At 38.2% G+C, this 27888-nt stretch overlaps 1 protein-coding gene across 1 annotated transcript in view; it reads left to right on the forward strand.

Moving 5' to 3' along the window:
* The window catches only part of LOC127413812 (cilia- and flagella-associated protein 46), a 118438-nt gene that overhangs the window by 16072 nt on the left and 74478 nt on the right, over positions 1 to 27888 (forward strand). The window contains exons 9-21 of the mRNA XM_051651226.1: positions 48 to 50; positions 1240 to 1339; positions 1438 to 1533; positions 3560 to 3750; positions 6402 to 6630; positions 8852 to 8972; positions 12612 to 12741; positions 15138 to 15253; positions 18171 to 18277; positions 21147 to 21259; positions 24608 to 24820; positions 24930 to 25158; positions 27744 to 27887. Of these exons, the coding sequence (XP_051507186.1) occupies positions 48 to 50; positions 1240 to 1339; positions 1438 to 1533; positions 3560 to 3750; positions 6402 to 6630; positions 8852 to 8972; positions 12612 to 12741; positions 15138 to 15253; positions 18171 to 18277; positions 21147 to 21259; positions 24608 to 24820; positions 24930 to 25158; positions 27744 to 27887 (1792 nt within the window). The remainder of the gene's footprint in view (positions 1 to 47; positions 51 to 1239; positions 1340 to 1437; positions 1534 to 3559; positions 3751 to 6401; positions 6631 to 8851; positions 8973 to 12611; positions 12742 to 15137; positions 15254 to 18170; positions 18278 to 21146; positions 21260 to 24607; positions 24821 to 24929; positions 25159 to 27743; position 27888) is intronic.

Consider the following 27888-nt stretch of genomic DNA (forward strand, 5'->3'; position numbering starts at 1 on the left):
TATGCTGATATGCAGGTATGTTTTTCTTGCATATCATTATTTTGCAGGAGGTAGGAAATTTGCCTCTCAGGGGGAGGGCAACATTTGCTTTCAAATAAACATTATTATAATTCATTATTACAGGGCTTTCTGAAATACTTCATACTAATTGGTCAATCACAGCGTTCTGCACTCGAACACTTTTGTATAATGACCACTACATAATATAATTGAATGTTGTCTCAGGCAGCCAATTTGCTGCATAGATGTAGTAATTGTTTGTCATATTACCGTGCACTCTCTTCTACTCGCATAATAAAATAATTTCAACTCAAATCAGTGTGTACAGTATAATCAATGATGACCCTATTGAGTTCATTTTGCAATATTGGGTTTTATTTACCAACAGGGTGATCATAGACCCTGACGCGTTGCAGAGGACCCTTGTATCATCCTGAAGGGGTTTATTTTGCGATAATGACCAGCTGACTGTACATTACCCCACTTACTACATGGCTACGTACTAAATAAATAAATGGACATGAAATAAAGGTTTGCATGGAAATTATGTTAGAAGAAAGAAATTTTGAGTCTCCAGAAACAGCTGAATTCCACCTCCGGTTTTCCTCAGAGTTCTGATTAACCTGTTGCTGTTTGTTTGCAAAAAATGATCTTAATGAGCATCTGACTGCTCATTATCCGGCTTATTACAAGACTAATTGCCAAATAAATAAATGCACATGAAATAATGATTTGGACTGAAATTATGTTATGTATGAAAAAAGAGAGAAACTCTTAGTATCAAGGTGAATTCCACCCTGCTGTGCGTCAGAGTTCTGTAGGTGTTTTCTGGCGAAAATCCGACAGCTCATTATCCAGCTTATTACACGACTGCTTACCAAAATGAACACTGAAACATTGATTTGTGTTGAAATGATTTTATTAGCTTACAGTACTTGTAGAGATTGCAGAGTGATACGAGAATTAGGAAAGATGACTCGCAAAACCCGGATGTTGTTATTCAGAAATAACAGACCGCTAGATGACACGATTGACCAATCAGAATCGAGTATTTCAGAGACCCGTGCAGTGATATGTGATAATGACTGGCTGACTGTACACTGTCCCTCACTCATGGCTCTCATAATGACTTCACTCCTTTTCTCTCATTCAACCCTGATCCAATCAGCACTGTCTTTATTCTGTTTTTCCTGTTGCTGTGAGTGTTTCTCAGCAATGATTCTTTGTTCATGATTTCAGGATTGTGTTGTTGTTGGAGTTGGCGTTCCTCTCGCTGCAGTTACAGCAACACCAGCTGGCATCCGACTGCCTGAAGGAGCTCAGAGCTGCAAATGTCACCGTGAGTCCACTCCAGGTTCCTTCTCTTTTACTTACGCTTGCCCTCTCTTTCCCGTCTTATTTTAGTAAACACAAAAGCCTTGTGTTCTTCCCCTGAAGGTCGGTCAGCGCATAATGATGGAGTGTGTGCAGTGTGAGCTCGACCTTCATAAGCAGAGAGACAGAATTGAGAATTACTCCAGATCCAGTGTGGTGGTGCTGCATCTTATTATATTATCTTCATACCAGAAGACATTAATATTTCATTTTTGTGGAATACTTAGTTTAAAACTTTGGGAAAGTACTGGGAATGTTGTTTTGAAAAGGATATTTGCATTAATTCACATAAAATATGAGCAATGTGTTGCCAGCACTGCAAAAATATTTTTTATAATCAGTATTTTTGTCATGTTTTCAAGTCTAAACATCCACTTAAGCAAAAATGCATAAGCATTAAAATACTCAAAAGTATATTAGTTATAATTTTATACCAATAATGTTGTTCCGGTAAGTGATTGTATCACACTGAAATCATGTTAACACACATATTGTTTATGTCTTGTGTCTATACTTTTGAAACAGTGAGTATTTTAATGTTTACAGATTGACCCCATTGACTTCCATTGTAAGTGTCTCACTGGAACACACATTTGTGCTTTTTTAAAGAATAGGAGGTTGAAATCATTTTTTGTGGAAATCAACATTATGCCACAAATAATGTTACAGTAATTGAGCATAACGTGTATTGAACCCAGAACATTTCTTTAAGGCAAAATCTAACAAAGTTGTGTAAGGTTTGCGCTTAAAATAATAATAATAATACAAGTTGAATAAAAATCCAAAGGGGTATGAAAAATAACCTTAAAGGGACAGTTCACCCAAAAAATGAAACTTCTCTCATCATTTACTCATCCTCATGCCATCCCAGATGTGTATGACTTTCTTTCACCTGCAGAACACAAATGAAGATTTTTAGAAGAATATTTCAGCTCTGTAGGTTCATACAATGCAAGTGAATGGTGACCAGAACTTCGATGGCCCAAAAAGCACATAAAGGCAGCATAAAAGTAATCCATAAGACTCCAGTGGTTTAATCCATTTCTTCTGAAGTGATATGATAGGTGTGTGTGAGAAACAGATCACTATTTAAGTCATTTTTTACCCTAAATCTCCACTTTCACTTTTACTTTCAGATGTGTAAGTGAAGCTAAACAGGCACCACATGTGACTTTCAGACATAAAAAGGAAAGTAATTATAATAATTACTCAAGGGCCTTGCTCAAGGGCCCAACAGTGGCAACTTGGTGGTGCTGGGGCTTGAACCCCTGACCTTCTGATCAGTAACCCAGAGCCTTAACTGCTGAGCCACCACTGACCCCTTGTTTTTGCATATCCCAGCCAAGCTGGGGTCAGAGCGCAGGGTCAGCCATGATACAGCACCCCTGGAGCAGATAGGGTCAAGGGCCTTGCTCAAGGGCCCAACAGTGGCATCGTGGCAGTGTTGGGGCTTGAACCCCTGACCATCTAGTCAGTAAACCAGAGCCTTAACCGCCAAGCCACCACTGCCCCCTCATTTTTGCATATCCCAGCCAAGCTGGGGTCAGAGCGCAGGGTCAGCCATGATACGGCGCCCCTGGAGCAGATGGGGTCAAGGGCCTTGCTCAAGGGCCCAACAGTGGCATCGTGGCAGTGTTGGGGCTTAAACCCCTGACCATCTAGTCAGTAAACCAGAGCCTTAACCGCCAAGCCACCACTGCCCCATAAGTGGAGATTTAGAGTAAAAAAAGGACTTAAATATTGTTCTGTTTCTCACCCACACCTATCACATTGTTTCAGAAGACATTAATAAATCACTGAAGTCTTATGGATTACTTTTATGCTGCCTTTATTTGCTTTTTGGAGCTACAAAGGTCTGATCACCAATCACCTGCATTGAAATGTCATACAGAGCTGAAATATTCTTCTAAAGATTCTACAGGTTAAAGTAAGTCATACACATCTGGGATAGCATGAGGGTGAGTACATGATGAAAGAATTTTCATTTTTAGGTGAACTGTCCCTTTAATACCACATGTACGTTTCTTTATTGTAAGATAATTGTATATACACAATTTTTGCATCCAAATCTTGTTTTAAAGATGTTTAGATATTTTTACTGGACAACAAGACAAAAATACTGATTAAGAAAATGATTTTTTGCAGTGAATGATCTAGTTTTGAGTGCAGTTCTTGGTTCTTACAGCTCCAGTTGAGTGTAATCGGCCGGTTGGATGTGTTACTGCAGACGGCACTGAAGCACGGAGACTCTCGGGTGACTCAAGCGGTCTGTGCGTCTCAGTGGAACACCTGTATGCCTCTCCTGCAACACAACCTCAAAAAGAGAATCCAAAAACCTCTCCTAAACATCTCACGAGCGCTGGAGAGCACAGACAGGTGAAATTAAAATAGACACAAACGAGTGAAATTGCTCTTGGGAGAATTTGATGAGAAATGTTTGCGTTTATATCGAGATATTTGACTTTTCATTGAACACTTTGGGATCTTGGTAAATCTGAGCTCAGTTTGAGACATTGAGATCTCTTCTGAAACTCTAGAGGAGACACTTGAGATTACTTGTGAGTCCTTTTTTAAGGAGGAACGTCTGAGATGCAGGAGACTCCATTTGCTCTCCATTTAAGGTGTGGCCATATTTACCTTTGCACAATAAATGAAATTCCACATGCAAAGAAGGTGTGGACGGAGGTTAAGCGAGTGTAAAACCCTCAAAAACGACTTGCCAAGCAGCATCTCTTTTACGCTGCATTTCAAAGTGAAGTTATAAAGAAACTCACCACTAAAATGATTTCCCCGTCTATTGTGAATATTCAGTGTCGCTGTTTACGGCCCACACAGAGGTCCCTGCCAAACCAAGCATTACTCATCAATGCTGCGAATTCGCATGTCAAAGTTTACCAAATTTGAACCCCACTTGTAATCTGCATAGTGTAATTCTTCGCCACCAGAAGTACATCAGGTGAAATTCCCAATCGTGGAGATTCCCTTTGAGATGACTGTAAATGTGACCGAGCCATAAATGTCATTGCTGTCTAGGAGAAATATTTGAGATTTTAAAGAGATCACATATTTGATTTGTCTTTCCTGTTTGTGTGGGGAGGTGTGAGGATGTCCTGAAAGACAAAACTGTTTCCATAATCTGTTTATTTCACTTCAGTGCATCTGTTGGAAATGATGGTGTTTCCTAATGAAACCTTTTACCATGGGAGTAATGCATTTCAATCATAGTTGAGTCCTCTGAATATCACAGTTATTAAAGATTTTAATTACGTCATTATCTTCTGTGGAACACTATAGGAGATGTTTTGAAGAATGTTTGAAGAATGCTGCTCTTTTCCATACAGTGAAAGTGAACACGGACAGACACATTTGAGTTACTAAAAGGACAGGAAAGCACCATAAAAGCGTAAAATTTGTTGTGTATTGTTGATGTGTATATATATATATATAGTGTAGAGCCGAGGAGGGCGGGGCCGGGCTGGAATGAGACACACCCGGTCCCCAATCAGCCTGATGGGGCGCGCGAGGGATAAAGGCGGCCGGGGACGACAGTTCGAGAGAGAGAGAATTGCAGGCAGCTGTACTGTGTGTTTATGGTTGTGTGTTTTGTTTAAGTTGTTTATTAAATTATTATTTAAGCTGTCAAGCCGGTTCTCACCTCCTCCTTTCCACTGAACCCCCCTTACATATATATATATATATATATTAAAACGTTAATTAATAGAATTACAGGAAAAGTCATAATTGCTGTTGCTAGGGGTGATTGTAAAGTACTATGAAAGATCTTACACGTCATGATGTTTTCTCAAAAAAAAATTAAAATCTAGTTATTGTCAAACCAACATGGTCAACATGGTACTTATTGTTAGTTGTATTGTATAAGAGTTGTTATATAAATGTTATATACTGTGTTTGATTCTCATGTTTTTATTAGGATTTGTCTTGGTGATTGGTTTTGATTGTCTTGGTACTTTTTAAATGTCGTAGGCCTATAGTGTGTTTAAAATGTGTTTTAGTGTAATTTTGCCTTTTGTCACACTGAAAAAAATCATTTTCTTAATGAGTAATTTTGTTTCTTGTAAATATATCTAAATATTCTTAATGCAAGGTATATTTACGTGACAAGCAAAATGGCATAAGGTATTAAGGGGGCGTTCACTAAACAGTTGCGCCACTTTTAGTGCAAAAACCAGCGTCTTCAGTATTTAAATCTATTTCAGTATGCGCAATCAGTGCTGAAATTGTGCTGCATCTTGAGTATTCAAATGAAGTCATTATCTTCCCTTTCTATGTAAGTTAGGCTCATTTTAGATTATGCTTCATTCACAAAAACAATTTCCCAGCACAATTTAGATCGAGCTATTACCGCCAAATGAAACCAGGCGTTAATGGAAATTTTGTTTAAAATACATGTTTGTTTACATTTTCTATTGATCATATCGGCAGTAATTCATCAAATACTGATCAAATGATGGAGAAAAGCATTATAACACGTCATATATCAAGGTGCGAGGTGTAGTCAAGGAGAATATGTAGAACAGGGTGCTAAACGAGTGCAGACAGCGCATGATAATAAATAGCGCTTTTACTGGGCGCAATTCATTTTTAGTGAAATCCCCGTTAAGTCTTGTTTTCAGAGAAATTTGGCAAAATTAAATAAACTTTAAGAAAAAAAATCTGCCAATGGGGTAAGAAAAAAAATTTCATTTTATCTTATTTTAAGAATGTTTTACTGGAAAACAAGACAAAAATACTAATTAAGTAAATGATGCATCAACCTGCCTGACCAAATCTGGCACATGACGTACATTAATGAGATGTTTTTTTTTTTGGTGCATTTTGGACTTTGACAGTCCCTGGTCATTGTGTGTTTTTACTGTATGGAAACAAGCAGGCTGAGCATTCTCCTTTTTGTGTTATACTGTCAGTCATACGGGTTTGAAATTACATGAGTATGAGTAAATAATGATTCCTTTAAACAGCGAGTGACTTGAGAGGTTTTGTGTGTTTTTCCTGTATGTCTTCCACAGTATGCTGGTGGATGTGTTGTGTCAAGTTCACGCTGAGCTGGCCGTTATTGAAGAAGAGGATGAAAAGCTGGAGAGCGCCATGAAACATCTTCGGAAAGCTCTTGAGCTGGATCAGAGGGGACATCACTGCCAGCATCTGTCCTCGTCTTTACACCTCCTGCAGCTGCGCTCTTCTCCCCACTGCACACCTGCACGCCTGGAGGACCGCGCTGCCAAACTCATACAACAGGTCCGGCTTCAGTCTGACTGTTCCATTATATAATGTTGTTTATTGAATACTCAGAACATTTCAAATGAATTTAATAAGTTTAATGGCGTTGCAAGCACTTCTGAGTTCTGTCCCAAAACCTAGTGAGCTGTCTACTGTCTAAAAAAAGGGCTGTTCACACAAGACACGTTGGTTCACTGAAACACTGGTAGATGGAGTGCAATGGAACGAAATTGGAACAAAACTCCGGTGTCCCAATATGTGTTTCCATAGTCGAACTGTTTTTATACTTGACACAGCATCTCTAAAACAGGTCATGGCACGAGACAAAGAAAAAAAAGCATTGAGACACAATGCAAAGGCCAGATTGAGTAACTTCTAGTAAAATCAATATGTTTCATTGTTGAATTAAATATATTTATTGATGAAAATTGTATAATCAGATTAATTACATGATATGCAGATTAATTAATTGAATTAAATGCATGTATAAATATTAGCTGGGAAAGGCCCTGACATAATAACAATGCAGTATCTAATGATTAAATAATTATATTTACATTTAAATAATTATAATACGTTTTATAAATATAATATTTCAGATAATTAAAATGCATTGATAAGACAATGCAAAAAGTGGTTTATTTCCATATTACTGAACATAACCATTGGCCTACAGTCCACAGTAATCCATTCTGCAACTGAATTCATCAATCTGTCCGAGATAGATTTATTATAAGGATTTAAGGACATGTCAATGTACACATGCATCAGACAGACACTTTTGGAGTGTCTCAATTTGTTTTGACTTTTTGGGCTGCAGTGTCAAGGTAAGCGTAACTTGCAACTTAGACACATTTTGAGATCCCTGGATTCGGAATTATGCTCCGTCCAGCTGTGAACACATGTCAAACAAGTCTGAGTGTTGTTTGTTGTCTGTACAGCTGGAGTTTCGCTTACTGCCCCCTGCTGAAAACAGGTGGTACTTCAAGCTTGAATTGCTCCGATGGTAGGAAAATTCCTGATAACTATCCGGGGACATGATTCATTATAAAAAAAAAATTATATAGTTAATCGCACTGAATTAACACATTAAATCGACAGCCATAATTTAAAGTCAGCATTTAACGAATCGTCCAAAACGACTGTCACAATGCATTCTTGAGTTGCTTTAGAATTGTGTTGTGGTGGCCAGCTGATAGATAGATAGTTGTGCAATGTGTATAAACCTCACTCTCCTGACCTCAAGAGGTACATTAGGGGCTGTAGCCTTTAGCCTCCTTGGTAGCACATCCGCCTCCCATGCCGGAGACGCTGGTTCGAGTCCTGTACGGAGCGGGTAGAACAGGAGCGTCATAATGGTGCCATGACCCGGATGGGAGTGAGGTTTAGGGGGGTGAGTGTAACGGTGGCCAGCTGATAGATAGATAGATAGATAGTTGTGCAGTGTGTATAAACTTCACTCTCCTGACCTCAAGAGGTGCACTAGTGACTGACACTAGAGGCTGTAGCCTTTAGCCTCCTTGTTAGTGCACCCGCCTCCCATGCCAGAGATGCCGGTTCGAGTCCCATACGGAGCGGGTAGAACAGGAACGTCACAATGGTGCCGTGACCCGGATGGGAGTGAGGTTTAGGTGGGTGAGTGTAACGGTGGCCAGTTGATAGATAGCTGTGCAATGTGTATAAACCTCACTCTCCTGACTTCAAGAGGTGCACTAGCGACTGACGCTAGAGCCTTTAGCCTCCTTGTTAGTGCACCCGCCTCCCATGCTGGAGACTCCGGTTTGAGTCCCATACAGAGCGGGTAGAACAGGAACATCACAATGGTGCCGTGACCCGGATGGGAGTGAGGTTTAGGTGGGTGAGTGTAACGGTGGCCAGTTGATAGATAGCTGTGCAATGTGTATAAACCTCACTCTCCTGACCTCAAGAGGTGCACTAGTGACTGACGCTAGAGGCTTTAGCCTCCTTGTTAGCGCACCCGCCTACCATGCCAGAGACGCCAGTTCGAGTCCCGTACGGAGCAGGTAGAACAGGAGCATCAAAATGGTGCCATGACCCGGATGGGAGTTAGGTTTAAGAGGGTGAGTGTAACGGTGGCCAGCTGATAGATAGTTGTGCAATGTGTATAAACCTAGGTTTTAGAATTGCTTACGTGTCAGAACTGTCTAAATAGAGAGCTCACTAGGGTTTGGAACAGAGCTCTGGTGTATTATAATAATAAATTATGTTATTTTAACAGGCTAAGGAGGACAAAGGCCATGAGACTATGAAAAAGCGGCGCCCCCTGCTGGTTAGTGCTGGAATCACACTGGCACCTGATGCGTTCCAGGTGGTCTTAGATGCCGACAGTAAAATGGAAGGTTAGAGGTTTTCTACATATTTTTGTTCTTTATCTTTCTTTTTTTGTAGTTGTTTTAGTCAGAACACCCACAGTTCATTCACCGACCGTTTAATGCACACTTTACCATAAGATTGTATTCGTTAACATTATTTACCTACATTGATTAACATGAACTAACTGTGAGCAATACTTTTAATTTCTACTAATACTAACACAATTTTTACATTGCACAGGCATTGCTAACATTGCTTAATGAGAAATGTACTAACAAAAACAATGAAAAATAGTTTTCTGATAAATTAACATTAACCAAGATTAATAAATGCTGTAAAAAGTCATTGCTAGTTCATGATATCTAATGCATCTACTAATATTAATGAATAGAACCTCATTGTAAAGAGTTACCGATCTGGAAAACACTTCCTTGATCTGACAAGTTCTAATCTGATTGGCTGACTTCATGCAACTTCTGGGAGTAAGAGCACACATACTTTTTGCTATCAAACATAGTTACCGAGTTACTATGAACATCGTTTGAGGAAGAAATAGTCACTGAACTGGACATAGACTGCCAAATGACATTTAAAAACAACACAAACTGTGGTTGCTCAATTTGCATGTCAGTCAGACGGTCTCTTCTTGTCTAAGTGGCCGGTTCTTGGCCAGAATAAGCTGCAGTGTGGACCAGACTTCATTCGGTTAGTCGAAGTTCTGGCTACGTGAGCAGAGTGTAGAAGTCCTCTTGTCAGATCCACATGTGGAATATAAACCCAGGCGTTCTTTGGTCTCATAAAGTAAGGCAGTGTGTGTAATTGTTGCCTGGATTCCCCTGGAGCTGACAGCCTGAGGCTCAGACACACAGATCAGCACTGCTCTGTGAAGTCTATTAACCCTCGTCAGTACTGCATTAATCTGACACATGTATCTGAGAGCAGTGTGTGTGTGTGTGTGTGAATGCACACCTGAACAATACACTCATACATGCTTATTGAGCAATAATATGGAGTTGCTCATTTTATCTGCTACAACAGCTTCCACTCTTTTGTCAAACAGTTAAAGGGATAGTTCACCCACAAATTAAAGTTCTCTCATCATTTACTCACCCTCATGCCATCCCAGATGTGTATGACTTTCTTTCTTCAGCAGAACACAAATGAAGATTTTTAGAAGAATATTTCAGCTCTGTAGGTCCATACAATGCAAATGAATGGGTGCTAAAATTTTGAAGCTTCAAAAAGCACATAAAGGCAGTTTAAGTAATCCATATGACTCCAGTGGTTTAATCCATGTCTTCTGAAGTGATATGATAGGTGTGGGTGAGAAACAGATCAATATTTAAGTCAGTCAATCTCAGTCAATTGCCACCTACTGGACAGGGAGGTGAATTTCTAGCTAAAAAAGGACTGTTTTTCACTTATGAAGACATGGATTAAACCACTGGAGTCGTATGGATTACTTTTATGCTGCCTTTATGTGCTTTTTAAGCCATCAAAGTTCTGGTCACCATTCACTTGCATTGTATGGACCTACAGAGCTGAAATATTCTTCTAAAAATCTTCATTTGTGTTCTGCAGGTGAAAGAAAGTCATACACATCTGGGATGACATGAGGGTGAGTAAATGATGAGAGAAATATCATTTTTGGGTGAACTGTCCCTTTAATTGCATAAAATGAGAGCAATATCTTTTATTTGTAAACCATTTAATTTACTGGATTATCCAAAAACAGGCATTGTCACATGTAGGGCTGAATATCGATATAGATTCTGATTCACAATTTGATTTCAGTTTGATTTGATTCCGATTAATTTGGGTTTATTTCAGTTATAATGTAACTGAATATAAATTTTGCTTAAAAATAAGAGCAATTTGACGATTATCAATACCAGTTTCAATACCACAAATAAAATACTGATTTGAGTAAATATTGTAATTATTCAAGACGAGTGACCAGGCAGTAATAAAGTAAGAACAAAGAAACAATAGCAAAGAATAAAACAAATACAAAAATTAGAACAAAAATGCAAATTAAGTTAACAGTTCTTGACGTTTTTAACAGCAATATAAAATATTGAAACATTCATAAATTGAAAAAAGTATTTTTGGTTTTGATTTGGTTTTCTCATTTTCTTGTTATTGTTGTTTGATTAATATAACAACACACTACACATCTTTTAGGCAGCCTTTACACCTCAAGTCCAATAACTGACCCTTCGCTAAGCCCCGCCTTGAAAGCATTTCTGACCAATCCTGTCTTAGCAACAGTCAAGCGTTTGCCTTTTTCCAATGAGAGCCTATGGGAGTAATGTGGGTTTGAGTAGTTTTAAGCAAAATTGTATCGAAATGATCCTGAAAATGTGTTGCTGGGTCACTTGTAATAGTGACACAAGGTGCCTTGAGAGGAGATACAGTGTTTTTTCTGCCCTCATTCCCAAATGAACGTGTGTAACATCAGCGAGGACACCTACATTTGCTCTGAGGGAAATTAAAGGAATATTCCGGGTTTAGTACAAGTTCAGCTCAATCGACAGCATTTGTGACATAATGTTGATTACCACAACAATTAATTTCAACTCATCCCTCCTTTTCTTTAAATCTGTGTTCCAGTGAGACACTTACAATGGAAGTTTTTGGAGGGTTTAACGGCAGAAATGTGAAGCTTATAATTTAATAAAAGCACTTACATTAATTCTTCTGTTAAAACTTGAGAATATTTGGCCAAAAAACACGTCACCCACAACAATCTCCCATTCATTCCTATGGGGAGTTCTGCAGAGCTGGTCAGAGCGAGCGACCGTAACCAAGGGGGGCGGAGCTTAGCGAAGGGTCAATTAGATACAAATCTGCTTTTTTGATCTGTTGTTTATGTTCACTTTAGACATACAGTAAAGGACTGTGTTTACATTAATTACTCACCAAGACGGGCATTTTTGCATTTTGAAGTGTATTTTAACGTTTAAGCACATATTACCACAACTAAAGTAAAAGAAAGCAAAAAAAGAATGCAGATTTTGAGGGGCCTGGGTATCTCAGCGAGTATTGACGCTGACTATCACCCCTGGAGTTGCGAGTTTGAATCCAGGGCGTGCTGAGTGACTCCAGCCAGGTCTCCTAAGCAACCAAATTGGCCCGGTTGCTAGGGAGGGTAGAGTCACATGGGGTAACCTCCTCGTGGTCGTGATTAGTGGTTCTCGCTCTCACTGGGGCGTGTGGTAAGTTGTGTGTGGATCGTGGAGAGTAGCATGAGCCTCCACATGCTGTGAGTCTCCGAGATGTCATGCACAACGAGTCACGTGATAAGATGCGCGGATTGACGGTCTCAGAAGTGGAGGCAACTGAGACTCGTCCTCCACCACCCGGATTGAGGTGAGTAACCGCACCACCACAAGGACCTACTAAGTAGTGGGAATTGGGCATTCCAAATTGGGAGAAAAGGGGATAAACTGTCAGCTGACAGCGCAGCCCGAGTCCCATGATGAATGGCACATATATAGCCTGTATGTTGAAAAGTAATTAATTTGAAACAATTCTAGCCTTTATTAAACGGTATTAGGCCCTAAAGGCATTTCACATGATTCCACTGATCCGTGTCGACTCGATGATCTGCATATCGAGCTGTATGGATTGAGCTGATGTTGTTGTATATTGTGGTTGTTCAGTTTCTTCTAGTAGTGAAGCACAAGGACGTCTGGCACACCTCGCTGCTAAAGCCCAACAACATGCCAGCTGCGTTCAGAAGGTCAAAGGTCATTTGACTGGACTTGACAAGAACACCGATGACGGAGAGAGGTGTGTGTGTGTGTGTGTGTGTGTTTGCTCACTATAGTCATGTACACACTGCTGCTAAATGTTGCTTGGCATTCCTCTTCAGAGTACTGAATCCAGTTCTGTTCACAGTTATTTACAGAGTGACAATACTACAACTGAAGGTAGTGAAACCGAATTTTCATCACATCCATGTACCGCACTGAACTGAGCAAACTGTTGTTAATACATAGACTGAAAAGATGTATTTCTGGCTTCTTTATTAGCCGTGAATATGTTCACAATATAATACCACCTCTTGTACCTGTCTGAGGGCGCACGCTGTTAAAAAGCATCAGATTTAAAGAGTATAATTATAACACATGCAACAATTAACTAACAATTTCCTGACATCTCGGGTTGCAAATTTTAGTTTGATCCAAAACAGCTAAAATTGGGTAAAACTGTTTGCATCCATGTTTCTTGTTAGCAGGTGTTAAACAGCAAAACGTTCAACATTTAATCATGTGCAGGATATCAATTATAGATATCTATACTGTATTCAATTTTTACTTGTTAAAATGCTAATTCATAATCAAGGCACTTTCATTTATATAGCACATTTCAAACACAATGGTGATTTAAAATGCTTTTCATAGAAATGATAAAGATTAAGAAAATAAGTGCATAAAAGTCCATTTTAAAATCACTTGAGAAAAAGAAATAAAAATAAGAATAAAAAGTAAGAAATACAAATGTTGATTTTAAAAATGTATTAAATAATCAATTAAAAGGAAAGAAAAAGAATACAGAGATCAAGTGATCAGCAATGCAATTACTGCTAGTGAAAATGCACTTATAAAAATGATAATTCATGATATAAAAAATAACACCATTACTGGCGGAAATACTCATTCTTGATATCATAAAATGGAGTAAAAAAAGTGATTTTTGTATATCTGTTACTGCATTTTACTTGTCATTCACTCATCTTCAAAATGCAATTACAGATATTGAGCATTTTCACTAGTAGTAAAAACTGTACATTCCTGATGTCAAGATTAGCATTCAAACTATTGAAAATTGATATAGTTCATATCCTACACATGATTAAATGTCAAAAGGGCTTGTGATTTGAACGGCCCCTCATGTCGTACAACTGGGAAACTCTGAGATAATTTTGATACCCGAGTTTCCGAGTTTGGAGGAAACAAACTTTTAACATGGCGAAGGAGAGTACAGTTTTTGTAGTGGATGGTTTTTGATGGTGTGACGAGGAGGAGTGCGGGGCCGGGCCGTGACTATGCATGCCGGCCCCCAATCGGGCTAATCAGCCGAGGAGAGGGATAAGTGCAATGGTACGTGGCAATTCGGGAGAGACAGAGCCACACTCAGCTGCAGTGTTTGCGTTTGTGTTCTGTGTCTTTTTGTTTAAGTTTTCATTAAAGCATTATTTTGATGGTTCAGCCGGTTCCCGCCGCCGCCTCTCCCATGAAGCTAGTAACCTTGTTACATTGGTGCCGAAGCCCAGGAAGGATGAAGGGATGCGCTGTCGTGGAGTCCTCGCCACTACCAGCCAACTGAGGATCTGAGGCACACTGCCGTTTCCCCCCATAGGAAAATAAGAATAGAGGAAAAAAAAGATAAGAGAGAAAAGAGGGGGAGAAGTGTGACTGTCTGCCCGGGGCCAGAGGACCCACTACCCTCCACTGGGGGAGGAGCGAGCTGTCGTCCGCCAGAGGTTGGGGAGTGGCTGAGGGCCGGGCGCCGGCGAACCAGGTTATTCCTCTCTCTCCTCTCTCTCTCTCTCGCTGTCACTCCGCTTTGCCCTTTCCCACTCTTCTTTTTTTTTTTTGTCCTCCCCTCGTCCCCCTCCCCAGCCCTACGGAGGCAGGAAAAAGCCTGCCGGCAGGCGGCACCAGGAGGGCAGCATGTAATGGACATTAATCTTCAGCAACATGATTGTATTACGGTGTCAAAATAAGAGTTCCCCAAGAATTTTGCAGGAATTAATCTGCCGTCCTCCATGTTGAAAGAGCTTGTGGTTGTGACTCCTGTATCCCATGCCCTCACTGTCCGTCAAATAAATATGTTTGTCACTCACAAACCTTTGCAGTGTGTATTTAGTCACTAAATTACTAAATCAAAAGTCATTAGAGCTGCACCCAAGACATTGCAAAGTTTTCAAGGCAGGTACAGGAATATGAGTCCGCAGCATATAAGCCCAGCAGGACTGCATTATAATGTAAAAAATGTCCTTTTTCTCCATTTGCCTTCTACAAGGAGAGAATGTGCCATAAATCAGCAAAGCCGAAAGAAGCATCCATTATGTAGTCTGACAGAAACGGACATGCCGAGGGAATCACAGATTGGTGGTTTGGTCTCATGTTAAATCTATAAATGCAGTAGTGAAAAGATGTTTTTTTTGCTTTTTTTGTTAGGGTGAAATTATGGGCGTCACTGGCCAAGATCGCCCGAAAACAAGAGGTTTTTGATGTATGTCGGGCAGCCTGTCGCTTTTGCCTGCTTTACGATGATGGACGATGGACAAACCGAGGTAAGTGACCCCCGTGAGACGAAGAGTGAAATAACGCAGAGCTACATGCAGGAAAAGACACATTTTTCAGACTAAGATTAAAAAAAAAAAAAAAAACACTTTTGGGAGCTTTGGTTTGGTGCAGAATAATTGATCATCTGATTCTTAAGAAATTAAGAAGCACAAAAAGTCATTTTCATTACTTGCTAACTTTATGTATTTACTTATATGTTTGCTTGTGTTATTGATTACCATTAAAAATGTATTTGAACTTTCATTTTAAACTTTGCTTCACAGTGTAAAAATCTGTGATCAATGCACCGGTTGATAAAAAAACCAAACATATCAAATCAGATAATGAAGCCTGATTCAATGTTTATCTGTCTATAATATTTAATATGTCATGCACTCTTTGAAGGAGACGTCCAAAACTAAAGGTTTGAGTGTCCCAGGGTTTCATCACAGATCATGTTGAACTTTGATGTGTATAGTTATACGTCTCCATTAATTCTGACCAATGGGATCATTTATAAAGAAAGATAAATAATGTACATAAATGACCTAGTTAAGGGTCATTCCACCTGGTCATCTAATGTTAGATGGAGACCTGGAGAGGCCTTCAAGCCACAGTGTCTCACACCCACTGTAAAATTTGGTGGAGGATCGGTGATGATCTGGGGGTGCTTCAGCAAGGCTGGAATCGGGCAGATTCGTCTTTGTGAAGGACGCATGAATCAAGCCACATACAAGGTTATCCTGGAAGAAAACTTGCTTCCTTCTGCTCTGACAATGTTCCCCAACTCTGAGGATTGGGTTTTCCAGCAGGACAATGCTCCATGCCACACAGCCAGGTCAATCAAGGTGTGTATGGAGGACCACCGGATCAAGACACTGTCATGGCCAGCCCAATCTCCAGACCTGAACCCCATTGAAAACCTCTGGAATGTGGTCAAGAGGAAGATGGATGGCCACAAGCCATCAAACAAAGCCGAGCTGCTTGAATTTTTGCACCTGGAGTGGCATAAAGTCACCCAACAGCAATGTGAAAGACTGGTAGAGAGCATGCCAAGATGCATGAAAGCTGTGATTGAAAATCAGGGTTATTCCAGCAAATATTGATTTCTGAACTCTAAGTTAAAACATTAGTATTGTGTTGTTTAAAAATGACTATGAACTTGTCTTCTTTGCATTATTCGAGGTCTGAAAACACGGCATCTTTTTTGTTATTTTGACCAGTTGTCATTTTCTGCAAATAAATGCTCTAAATGACAATATTTACATTTGGAATTTGGGAGAAATGTTGTCAGTACTTTATAGAATAAAACAAAAATGTTCATTTTACTCAAACACACACCTATAAATAGTAAATCCAGAGAAACTGATCATTTTTCAGTGGTCTCTTCATTTTTTCCAGAGCTATATATATATATATATATATATATATATATATATATATATATATATATATATATAATTATTATTATTATTTTTTATTTTATTTAATTTTTTCAAAAGTCTTCATCTGGTGAATCTACAGAATATGCTATAAAAATCTTCATTTGGTTAATATTTACATACAGTATACATCATTGTAATGGAGCCAAGTCTCTGTCAGTCCCTGGTGTATTTCGGGTTTGTTTATAGTTAAAAGTCCCGTGTTATACATCAAATCTAAATTTTTCGGATTATTATTGGGATTTTGGTTGCACAACTGCTTTTGAGATTTTATTCATTTTGGAGCCTCAATGTCTGTGCCTTTCATAGCAAGGAAAGACTAAGAACATTTTTAGAATTCAAACAATTTATTTAATTAGTATTTATTTTTTAAATATCTGCTGATTAATCGGTGTAGAGCCGAGGAGGACGGGGCCGGGCTGGAATGATGCACGCCCGGTCCCCAATCAGCCTGATGGGGCGCGCGAGGGATAAAGTCGGCCGGGGACAACAGTTCGAGAGAGAGAGAGAATTACAGGCAGCTGTACTGTGTGTTTATGGTTGTGTGTTTTTTGCTTAAGTTGTTTATTAAACTATTATTTATATTCTTAAGCCGGTTCTCGCCGCCTCCTTTCCACTGAACCCCCTTACAATCGTTTATCGGCCTTTTCCACCACCTTAGTTATAGGTATCAGGAAAACCCACTATCGGTCGACCTTTAGTACATTTGATATTTTATTGTTCTTTTCTAGTTAGATATAATTATATATTTTGGCATCTCTATCCCAATCAGAGATTGGCCTAGAAATAGACCTTATTCATGCTAGCGCCATCTTTGATTTTTAATGTGAACAACAATGAGGCTGTGAGGGATAGATTTACCATCTCTTCAATGGCATGAATGGTATAAAGCTGTATAAAGCTCCTAGATCACATCTGATTTTCTAAAGCTCATGTTGTCTGGAGTTCTGTGTATACTGAATGTTCTCAGACAGATATTTTATCAATGCTTTGTCTGCGGAGCGACCCAAAAACACTTTAAACTGCAATACAGCCCATTGAAGAGACTGCAAGTCTATCCCGCACAGCCTCATTATCATTCCCATTTAATATTAAAGATGCCGCTAGCGTGAATAATCATTATCTGTCATTCTGATGTACCGAGATTTCTGTCATTGTCTATTTTTATCCATCATTTTTGTATTCATTTAAATTATGATTTTATAAACATATGTCATATTATTTGTATGTGTACATACATTTGATATCTTAATATTATATAGCCAAAATGTAAATTTTCTTTGATTAAAAATGACTTTTCTTATAATGGCATAGCAACCATTATAATCTTGGGTAGGGGACATGTCCTGGTTCCTTTTTTTTTCTCCAGTAAATAAACATTGTTTATATGTTTAGGAAATTATACGTTGTATTTTAAGAGTTTTGACTGCAATGCAAGGAAATATTAGCCGGACGTATCTTCATTGCATGTGTCTGACCTCAGGTGACCATAAGAATGGGGCGAGTCCAGTGCAGAGAAACCAGAAAGAGCAGAACACAAATGGAGAACTGTTACGTCTGCTAGCTGAGGTCCATTTCATCAATGCTGAGGTACAAACAGCCTCTTTCTCATTCCATTATCATAAAGCAAATAAGAGTTATTAAAGGGACAGTTCACCCAAACATGAAAATTCTGTCATCATTTACTCACCCTCATGCCATCCCAGATGTGTATGACTTTCTTTCTTCACCAGAACACAAATTAAGATTTTTAGAAGAATATTTCAGCTCTGTAGGTCCATACAATGCAAGTGAATGGTGAACAGGCCTTTGAAGCTCCAAAAAGCACATAAAGGCAGCATAAAAGTAATCCATACGACTCCAGTGGTTTAATCCATGTCTTCAGAAGTGATATGATAAGTGTGGGTGAGAAACAGAACAATATTTAATTAGTTTTTTACTCTAACTCTCCACTTTTACTTTCACTTTCACATGTGACTTTCAGATGTAAAAGTGAAAGTGGAGATTTAGAGTAATTTTAGGTTGACCAGTTCTGTTAAAACAAGTCTTCAGGCTCCAGTTTTGACATTGGACATCAAGTGGCGACCCAACAAAGTACCAAAATAATCATTCTGATCGAAACGTTGCTGTTGTTTTTAAATGAATAAAGGGAATAGTTAAACAGTGTGTGTATCCACTTCGGTAATATTATGGATTTCAACAATGAGGGTATGTCATGCAACTTGTCCATGTTGGTCAGATGAATTTGTGCTAAAATACTGTAGAGTTTGGTTTGATGCACAGCCTTTGACATCAGCAACAAAAGACATGCTTTCTCATCACTTTCCAAAGTTGCTTAGATGTTAATAAGTCTATTTATTTAGCTATATTAACTATGCATGATTATATGGTTAATTGCATTTAGTATTGGTTTTCCCTGTTGTCCACGACACATTTTTGGGTTGAGAACCATCGCTTTCAACTTTTGAAGAAATTGTGAAAATGAAGATGTCTGTCTATACTTTGATGATTTTTTAATGACTACAATGGACCTCCAGGATCTATTCTGTAATTATGTCTTCAGAGACGACACATTGTCTTTGAACTAGAGAGAAAAAGACGTTACAACAATGAGTTCACAGAGAACGGAAAAGTCATGACCCTAACGACAGCAGAGTCGTACAGATGCAGCTTCTCTTTGATAGCACATCACTTTGTTCACTGCGAATCTGTTTCCTCTGCTTTTGGAGGGCTTGGTTTTACGCTGTCTGGGGAAGTAAAAGTATTATGCTGTGAGTTCCCATATGGACCTGCTCGCTTTGATCTGCAGTCATACTGAGTTAACCGTACGGGCTGAGTGCTCGCATCAGTGCTGTGGGCACACCCGAAACTTGCTGCTGCCCCACTTGAATGGCATAAACTGGATTCACAGATGCATCAGGCCAAACTCTCTGAAGCTCCGGCGAAAGAATCACTTCATCACTGACTTTATGATGTCTCAAAGATTACGGTGTCTGGTAGCTAAACATTAAGCAATGATAATAATTATAAAAACTACAAAAAGTTATTAAAATATTTATATAATAGATTTATTATTAATATTATAATATTAACAATTAAACTATTATTTTTATTTAAATTGCATTAATAATATTATGTTATTAATGTAATAATAATAATATAATTAATATATAAAATACTTGACATACAGTAGATTTATATAAACTATAGAATTATATAAACAAGGTGCATTTATCTTGCCATTTCTTCACCCAAAAAATGTAATTGTCATCATTTGCTTACTCTTATGTTGTCTTTCTCCTTTGGAACACAAAAGGAGATGTTTAGAAGAATGTTCACGATGTTTTTGGGGATATCGAGCTCCAAAAATGTCTAAAAAGCACCATAGGAGTGTCATAAATGTAGTCCATATGACTCGAGCGCTATATTCCAAGTCTTCTGAAGACATTCATTAGCTTTGTAAATACTGTTATATGGCTTCATACCTCGTATGGTGGAAATATTCAGTGAATAATGACTTAAATTTCAGTCTGTTCTTAGACAAAGCTGTTGTATGATTTGAATAATCGGACTGTAGCACACAGGACAAATAAACTCATTTTATGACACTTTTATGGTGCTTTTATAAAACATGACACTTTTATATGTATGGAAAGGAGCCCTCTAATATATGTTATAATATACGCAAATATACGCAACCCTTCAAAAGTTTGGAAACACTATGACATTTATATGTTTGTGATAATTTTGTGATCATTTTATTCATGAGGATGCATTAAGTTGGTCAGAAATTACAGTTCAGAAATGTATAATGTTACAAATGACCATTTCCGGTTAAATAAATAAGAAGCATTAGCATTACTAATGTTTATGGTTATGTTTTTGATCAGTTTAATGAAGTGCTTTTATTGTTAAGAAATAAAAAAAAAAACTGACCTGATTGGGAAAAAAAAAAGAAAGTAAAAATAAACAAATGCTTTTTGATAACACCAAAACTAACTAAAATACAATTTAAATTACTTCAAATTAATTTTAGTTGTTATCTTTGATGCACAGTATATTATAAAATTTAAAACATTTACAATACACCTTAATTAAACATGAAAACACCACTGTATACAGGTAACATAAGACTGCTCTGAGAAATGTATTGACGGCGACGCTAAACATATTTAAATGATTCCTGTAAATGCTTTAGCTTTGGCGGCCATAACATACTATAACCACTCTAAATTAAAAAAACACTAAACTTAAAATTACAGACAAAGTGAGAAAACTAACAAAAACTAAACTAAACTGCAATGACAAATTTCAATATGAAATAGAATTCAAATTAAAGTTAAAAATCCTAAAGTGTAACAACCCCGCATTAATGCAGCCGAGGTGAATTTCTTGTTTCCAAAACTTTTAAAGGGTAGTGTGCATATACCACTTTAATATGCAGAAGTGTGTTGTCTAGGTAACCATCCTTAAACTGCGCTCTGAGGGGGTGGAGCTGAATGGCTCTGCTGTACCACCTGATGAAAGAGTGACACTCTCACCTGAGGACGATGCCCACTGGAACCTGTACAGGTGAATACACAACCCAGCACTGTTTATTCATAAACACACACACTTAACGGCTGCATTCAGCTCTGTGAAACATATCCTGTGCTAATGTTAATCTCTGATTGAGCATGTTAAAATTGAACTCCTGTATCTCATGTTGATGTGTACAGATGAGATAATGATGGAGCTCAGCTGCTTTATTCCACATCCCAGCAGGCACATTAAACCTCTTTCTCAAATTATAAACTGCAAGAAACAATATGCTCGAGAGTCACATGCCTCACAGCTAGAAAACACAAAAGGCATGTTTGATGCATGTATAAACAGCTGTATGTGTGAGTGAATGCACCGCGCCTCCTTTGGGTAACAAACACATTGTTTTCACTTAACAAGCATATGATGGCAGTAAAAGGGTCAGAAGTTATGTCCTGGTGGTCATCTTTTTTTTTGGCCTGGTGCACTGTGTGGTGGCTGCACGTTTTTACTCTGGAGAACTGTCACTAGAAAAGCAAGTTTCATAGATGTGTGCGTGTGTGTTTTTTTTTTTTTTTTTTTTTTACCCTTTAAAAACAATAATAAAGGCAAATTTGAGTAAACGTAATTTTAAAACATTTAGTCTTATTTATTTATTTATTTATTTATTTTGTATGTTATGACTAATTGCTTAAATGTTTGTTTCCAAGAAGCAAAATTTGCACGACAGTTTAGTGGATATTTGCGTGATGTCACCCATGCAGTCACTATAGATTAGAGAATATTGAAGTTGTAATATGTTTTATTTATTTATTTATTTTTGGTATAATCTATAATAAAATTATCTGCATTTATACACAGTATATATATATACAGGTGCATCTCAATAAATTAGAATGTCGTGGAAAAGTTCATTTATTTCAGTAATTCAACTCAAATTGTGAAACTCGTGTATTAAATAAATTCAATGCACACAGACTGAAGTAGTTTAAGTCTTTGGTTCTTTTAATTGTGATGATTTTGGCTCACATTTAACAAAAACCCATTAATTCACTATCTCAAAAAATTAGAATACATCATAAGACCAATAAAAAAAACATTTTTAGTGAATTGTTGGCCTTCTGGAAAGTATGTTCATTTACTGTATATGTACTCAATACTTGGTAGGGGCTCCTTTTGCTTTAATTACTGCCTCAATTCGGCGTGGCATGGAGGTGATCAATTTGTGGCACTGCTGAGGTGGTATGGAAGCCCAGGTTTCTTTGACAGTGGCCTTCAGCTCATCTGCATTTTTTGGTCTCTTGTTTCTCATTTTCCTCTTGACAATACCCCATAGATTCTCTATGGGGTTCAGGTCTGGTGAGTTTGCTGGCCAGTCAAGCACACCAACACCATGGTCATTTAACCAACTTTTGGTGCTTTTGGCAGTGTGGGCAGGTGCCAAATCCTGCTGGAAAATGAAATCAGCATCTTTAAAAAGCTGGTCAGCAGAAGGAAGCATGAAGTGCTCCAAAATGTCTTGGTAAACGGGTGCAGTGACTTTGGTTTTCAAAAAACACAATGGACCAACACCAGCAGATGACATTGCACCCCAAATCATCACAGACTGTGGAAACTTAACACTGGACTTCAAGCAACTTGGGCTATGAGCTTCTCCACCCTTCCTCCAGACTCTAGGATCTTGGTTTCCAAATGAAATACAAAACTTGCTCTCATCTGAAAAGAGGACTTTGGACCACTGGGCAACAGTCCAGTTCTTCTTCTCCTTAGCCCAGGTAAGACGCCTCTGACGTTGTCTGTGGTTCAGGAGTGGCTTGACAAGAGGAATACGACAACTGTAGCCAAATTCCTTGACACGTCTGTGTGTGGAGCCTCAGTCCATTCCTTGTGAAGTTCACCCAAATTCTTGAATCGATTTTGCTTGACAATCCTCATACAGCTGCGGTTCTCTCGGTTGGTTGTGCATCTTTTTCTTCCACACTTTTTCCTTCCACTCAACTTTCTGTTAACATGCTTGGATACAGCACTCTGTGAACAGCCAGCTTCTTTGGCAATGAATGTTTGTGGCTTACCCTCCTTGTGAAGGGTGTCAATGATTGTCTTCTGGACAACTGTCAGATCAGCAGTCTTCCCCATGATTGTGTAGCCTAGTGAACCAAACTGAGAGACCATTTTGAAGGCTCAGGAAACCTTTGCAGGTGTTTTGAGTTGATTAGCTGATTGGCATGTCACCATATTGTAATTTTTTGAGATAGTGAATTGGTGGGTTTTTGTTAAATGTGAGCCAAAATCATCACAATTAAAAGAACCAAAGACTTAAACTACTTCAGTCTGTGTGCATTGAATTTATTTAATACACGAGTTTCACAATTTGAGTTGAATTACTGAAATAAATGAACTTTTCCACAACATTCTAATTTATTGAGATGCACCTGTATATATATACACACACACATATATATAAATATATATACTGTATACTATATATATATATATATATATATATGTATTTATATGTATGTATGTGTATTTATATATAGCTATATATATTTGTGTGTGTGTGTATATATATATAGAGAGAGAGAGAGATATTTTATTTTTATTTATTTTTCTTAAATTTAGCAAAAACATTATTTAAGAGACAATCTATTAGAGTTATATAGTGTTATATAGCAGATAGTTATGCTAATATTTAGTGTAAAAAATGCATTTTGCATTGCTGTTTTTTTCTTTAAATTTTTTGTATTCTGATATCCATAAAATAGTCACTCATTTTCACTTTAAATATTTTATTAAGTAAAAGCCTTTAAAAAGTCTTTGATTCATTTCTTTCCATTGTTGCACAGTGTTGCTTCCTAGCAACATACCTTCAATTATTATATAAAATTATTATCTTTCTAATTTAATTTGTTTTATTTTATTTTAGTAATGAGGTCCATTATATGCAAGAAAAGTGAATCAAATTTTTTTTTTTAAGAAATGATATCAATGCGTGCAGTAGAGGGTTCAATTATGCAATCTTAAATGGTCAGTTTGCTTAAACATTTTCATTATTTACTCACTCGCCCTCATTGCAAACATTTTCTTTCTCAAGTTGCACACAAAAGGAGATGTTTTGAAGAATATTCTAGCTGCTGTTGTCCATACAATAAAAGTAGATGGTGATTTATACTGTCAAGCTCCAAATAGGACAAAAAGTTCCATAGAAATATCATTAAAGCGTCATAAAGTAGTCCAGATTCATTATAAGGAAAACTGTGGGTCTGACATTTTACTAAATATCTCCATTTGTTTTCCACTGAAGAGAGAATGTCATACAGGCTTGGAACGACACGAGGAGTACAGTAAATGATGACCGCTGTTAACAATCATTGGTTTTCCTTTTCACCCTCTCCTCAGTGACTGGATCAAAGATTTGTCAGTTTATGTCACAGTTAGCTTCCTGCGAGGGGCGGAGCTTGGGGCGGAGCTTGGTGAAGCGTGGTTGGTGGCTAACGCGGCTGTTTATCTGTGGAACTACAACAGCTGGCTGCTGGCCACTAGAGGACATCGACTTCTGCTGCCCACATTCAGCCGCTTGCTAGAACTCCTCAGGCAGACTGGGCATGCTGGGTAAGATCTGGTTTGTGTCACTATACATAAGTGATTTGAATGCACACGAAACCCTAAGATCTGAGTTTGTAGTCTGTCATGTAGCTCAGTTGTGTATGTGTGTGTGCAGTGAGGTGGTTCTTGTGGTCATGCTGTGTGACGCTGTGGCTCAGGGACTCATCCAGCCCTGGTGTCAGACATCAGTGAGATCCGATCAGGAGTCACAGGACAAAGAGAAGGTGCAGCTGCCAGCTGACAAGACGAAGAAAGCACGGGGAAAACCTGCAGAGAAATCGGGCTCTTCTCACGGCCTGCCGTTTGACTCTGCTGCAGTGCAGGACATGAGGAAAGCTCTGGAGGTGAGCTCCAACTTCAAGTGGCAGAGATGCTACTCTTTACAACCAAACAGGTTTCAATGAAAAAACGTAGAGATTTCTTACCAGAGGGGCTTTTGTTGGCACTGCGCCCATAGAGACACTTCCTTTGTGTCACATGATGCGGTGTGCCAGAAGTTTAACCCTTAAATGACAGTATAGAGTCTTGTGAACACTATTCAGTCAGTTTTAATTCACTTAAATTATGCATTGCATATAGCAAAGCCAAAATACAACATCCACACATCTACACATGCAAACGCACAGCAAACTTAAAGAAGGTAGATGGCATTTAATTTCTCACGATTGAAAACAATGCCATGAGGTCTGTGAGGGATAGATGAAGTCTGTTCAGTGGGTTGTATTCTCTTTGCATCGATCGTTCAGCTGATGAAACATTAAAAATATGCCATGCCAAAAGAAAGCATGGGTCATGTGATTCAGAACATTTAGATAGGACAACAGACTGTACCTCCATCCCTCATAGACTCCTTTCTAAATGCAAAAAGTGAAATATGGCCCTATTCTGAGACCTTAGCAACCGAAAAGCAATGCCTTAACAACCACCCGCAACATTCTAGCATTGTGACGGTGACTTTTGCACAAGCACCACTAACATATACTTCAGGAAAAGTTCAAATCTAGTTGCTTTACTGGAGTTTTACAAAGTGAATTGGTATTCTTTGTCCTGAAAAATAACGATATGGTCACAGTGATAATTTTTACAGAGTTTTTTTTTTTTTAATTTTTTATGACAATTTCCTTTCAATTTAATCTAATATGGCATACAACTCTTAGGCAACAAAAATAACACATTTTAGTTGATGATAATGACTGTAACAGACCAAACTTTAATCAAATATTCAAACATTTAGAAAAATGCATATTCATTTTATTCATTGAAACATAAAAGAGATACAACGACATTCAACTGTTCTTGTGAAAAGCTGGAAAAGTTTTTCCTACAGGCATGTTCTTCATGTTTTGGAGACGGTTATTATTTTTCCGTGTTTTAGCCAGTTTAGGATTTTGCATTTTGCGTAGCACGTTTTAACAGCAACAATGTATTCACGACGCAAGTTACGCATTCTGACTAGCATGTAACTTAGTTCACGTTCACCTGTTCATACGGATGTAAGTTGTGAAATTATACATGTATGTTGCGGATATAGTGATTAATGTCATACATAAATATGATGTGTTTGAGTGAGGTAATTAACTTGTTTGTAAAGCGCTTAATTTTGCCGGTGCTCAGCTCTTTCTGTTCATGCAGATCAATACTGGATTATTTCAATTAATCAATTCTTTCTAGATGCTTCCTCTAATTGTGCACCGTTAACCCTTTAAACTCTGATGCAAAAAAAATGTGTCTCATTTTGCATATTTGTTTTCCTAACTTTGTAAGCATGTAATTCTGGTTCTGTTTGTGCTTTCTCTCTGTAAAAAGTCTTATTTTATTCCACTAGATGGCAGAAAGCACTAGGAATTTTTTTTTTTTCCCCTCTATCACCTTCCATCACAAAATACAGATTTGAAATGTAGGCGGCGCTCTAACTAAGCTGCGCGCAAACACCATAGACATCTAGTATATTTTGGATTGCATGCATGTTTCCCACTGTTTCATGGAATATCTCGGCCTCTGAGTGGAATAAAAGCTCAGTCTAGGTGTCGTCGGAAAGCTGAGATCCTCAGCTTTGTGATGCTTTATTATCAACAGTTGAAAACATATTTTCCGATGATTTGTTTATCATGATTTTCTGGTGGACTGCTCTTTTTTTTTTTTCTGGACATCTGAGATATAACATTGGAATATTTAAACAAGCAAGCTCACAGACAAGTAAAACATGGCTCATTTTGAAGGAAACAGCCGAAGGTAGGAGCTGATATGATGTTTTGGCTACTCGGGGCTTAAAGAAGCAGTGATCAGATGGAGCAGACATGAGACGTTTGTCTTTGTTGTCTTACATAGATCAAATTTCTAATTTCTGATAATTATTCGAACTGTGGTACTTGGGCAACAGAATAAAATGTACAGTCACATTCCCGAGAATGAGAGCTTTTATTTGATATATGACTTGTCTATTTCAGTGTCATGGCAAAAACTTTGTATATTCAGACACATATTTCTATATCACCTCTAGGTGGCGCTCATTTTCGATGCACACGTTTTCAGGCTTTATGTTGTTATTTTATGTAACATAAACGCAAAAGTGATTCTATGAAAAGTTCATATTCTAAGCTTTCAAATGAGACCAAATATGAGTGATTTATGTATCAAGAGACTTTTACAATTTAAGCATTAAGTTATCGTATGCGATTGGCTCCACCCATGGACCCGGATTCCTTACATGGCTCTTTTCACACTTGATGTGAGAAACAAATCTACTTTGCACTTTTTAATCAATTTAAACACATGCCAAGCAGAGTGCTGTCTCTCAAAGTCTCGAGATATATAGAAGAGCTGTGAAGTTTAACTGCAGGAGAGTTTGACGCCGCTTGAGGTGTCTGTCAGGATCGGTCAGGATGTCAGAATGAGAACTCACGTCTACCTGTTCGTGTGTGTTCTGCAGGTGTGTGTGTACGCTCTACATCTGTCCAATGGGAACACAGAGCCGGTACCCATCATAGTGAGGAAGCAGCTGATCAGCACTTGGGTCTCAATTAAACAACTGCTTCAACAGCAGATCGGACTGAAACTGGACATAAACGATGAGG

The sequence above is a fragment of the Myxocyprinus asiaticus genome, chromosome 23 (genome assembly GCF_019703515.2).
Source record: "Myxocyprinus asiaticus isolate MX2 ecotype Aquarium Trade chromosome 23, UBuf_Myxa_2, whole genome shotgun sequence".
Lineage (NCBI taxonomy): Eukaryota > Metazoa > Chordata > Actinopteri > Cypriniformes > Catostomidae > Myxocyprinus > Myxocyprinus asiaticus.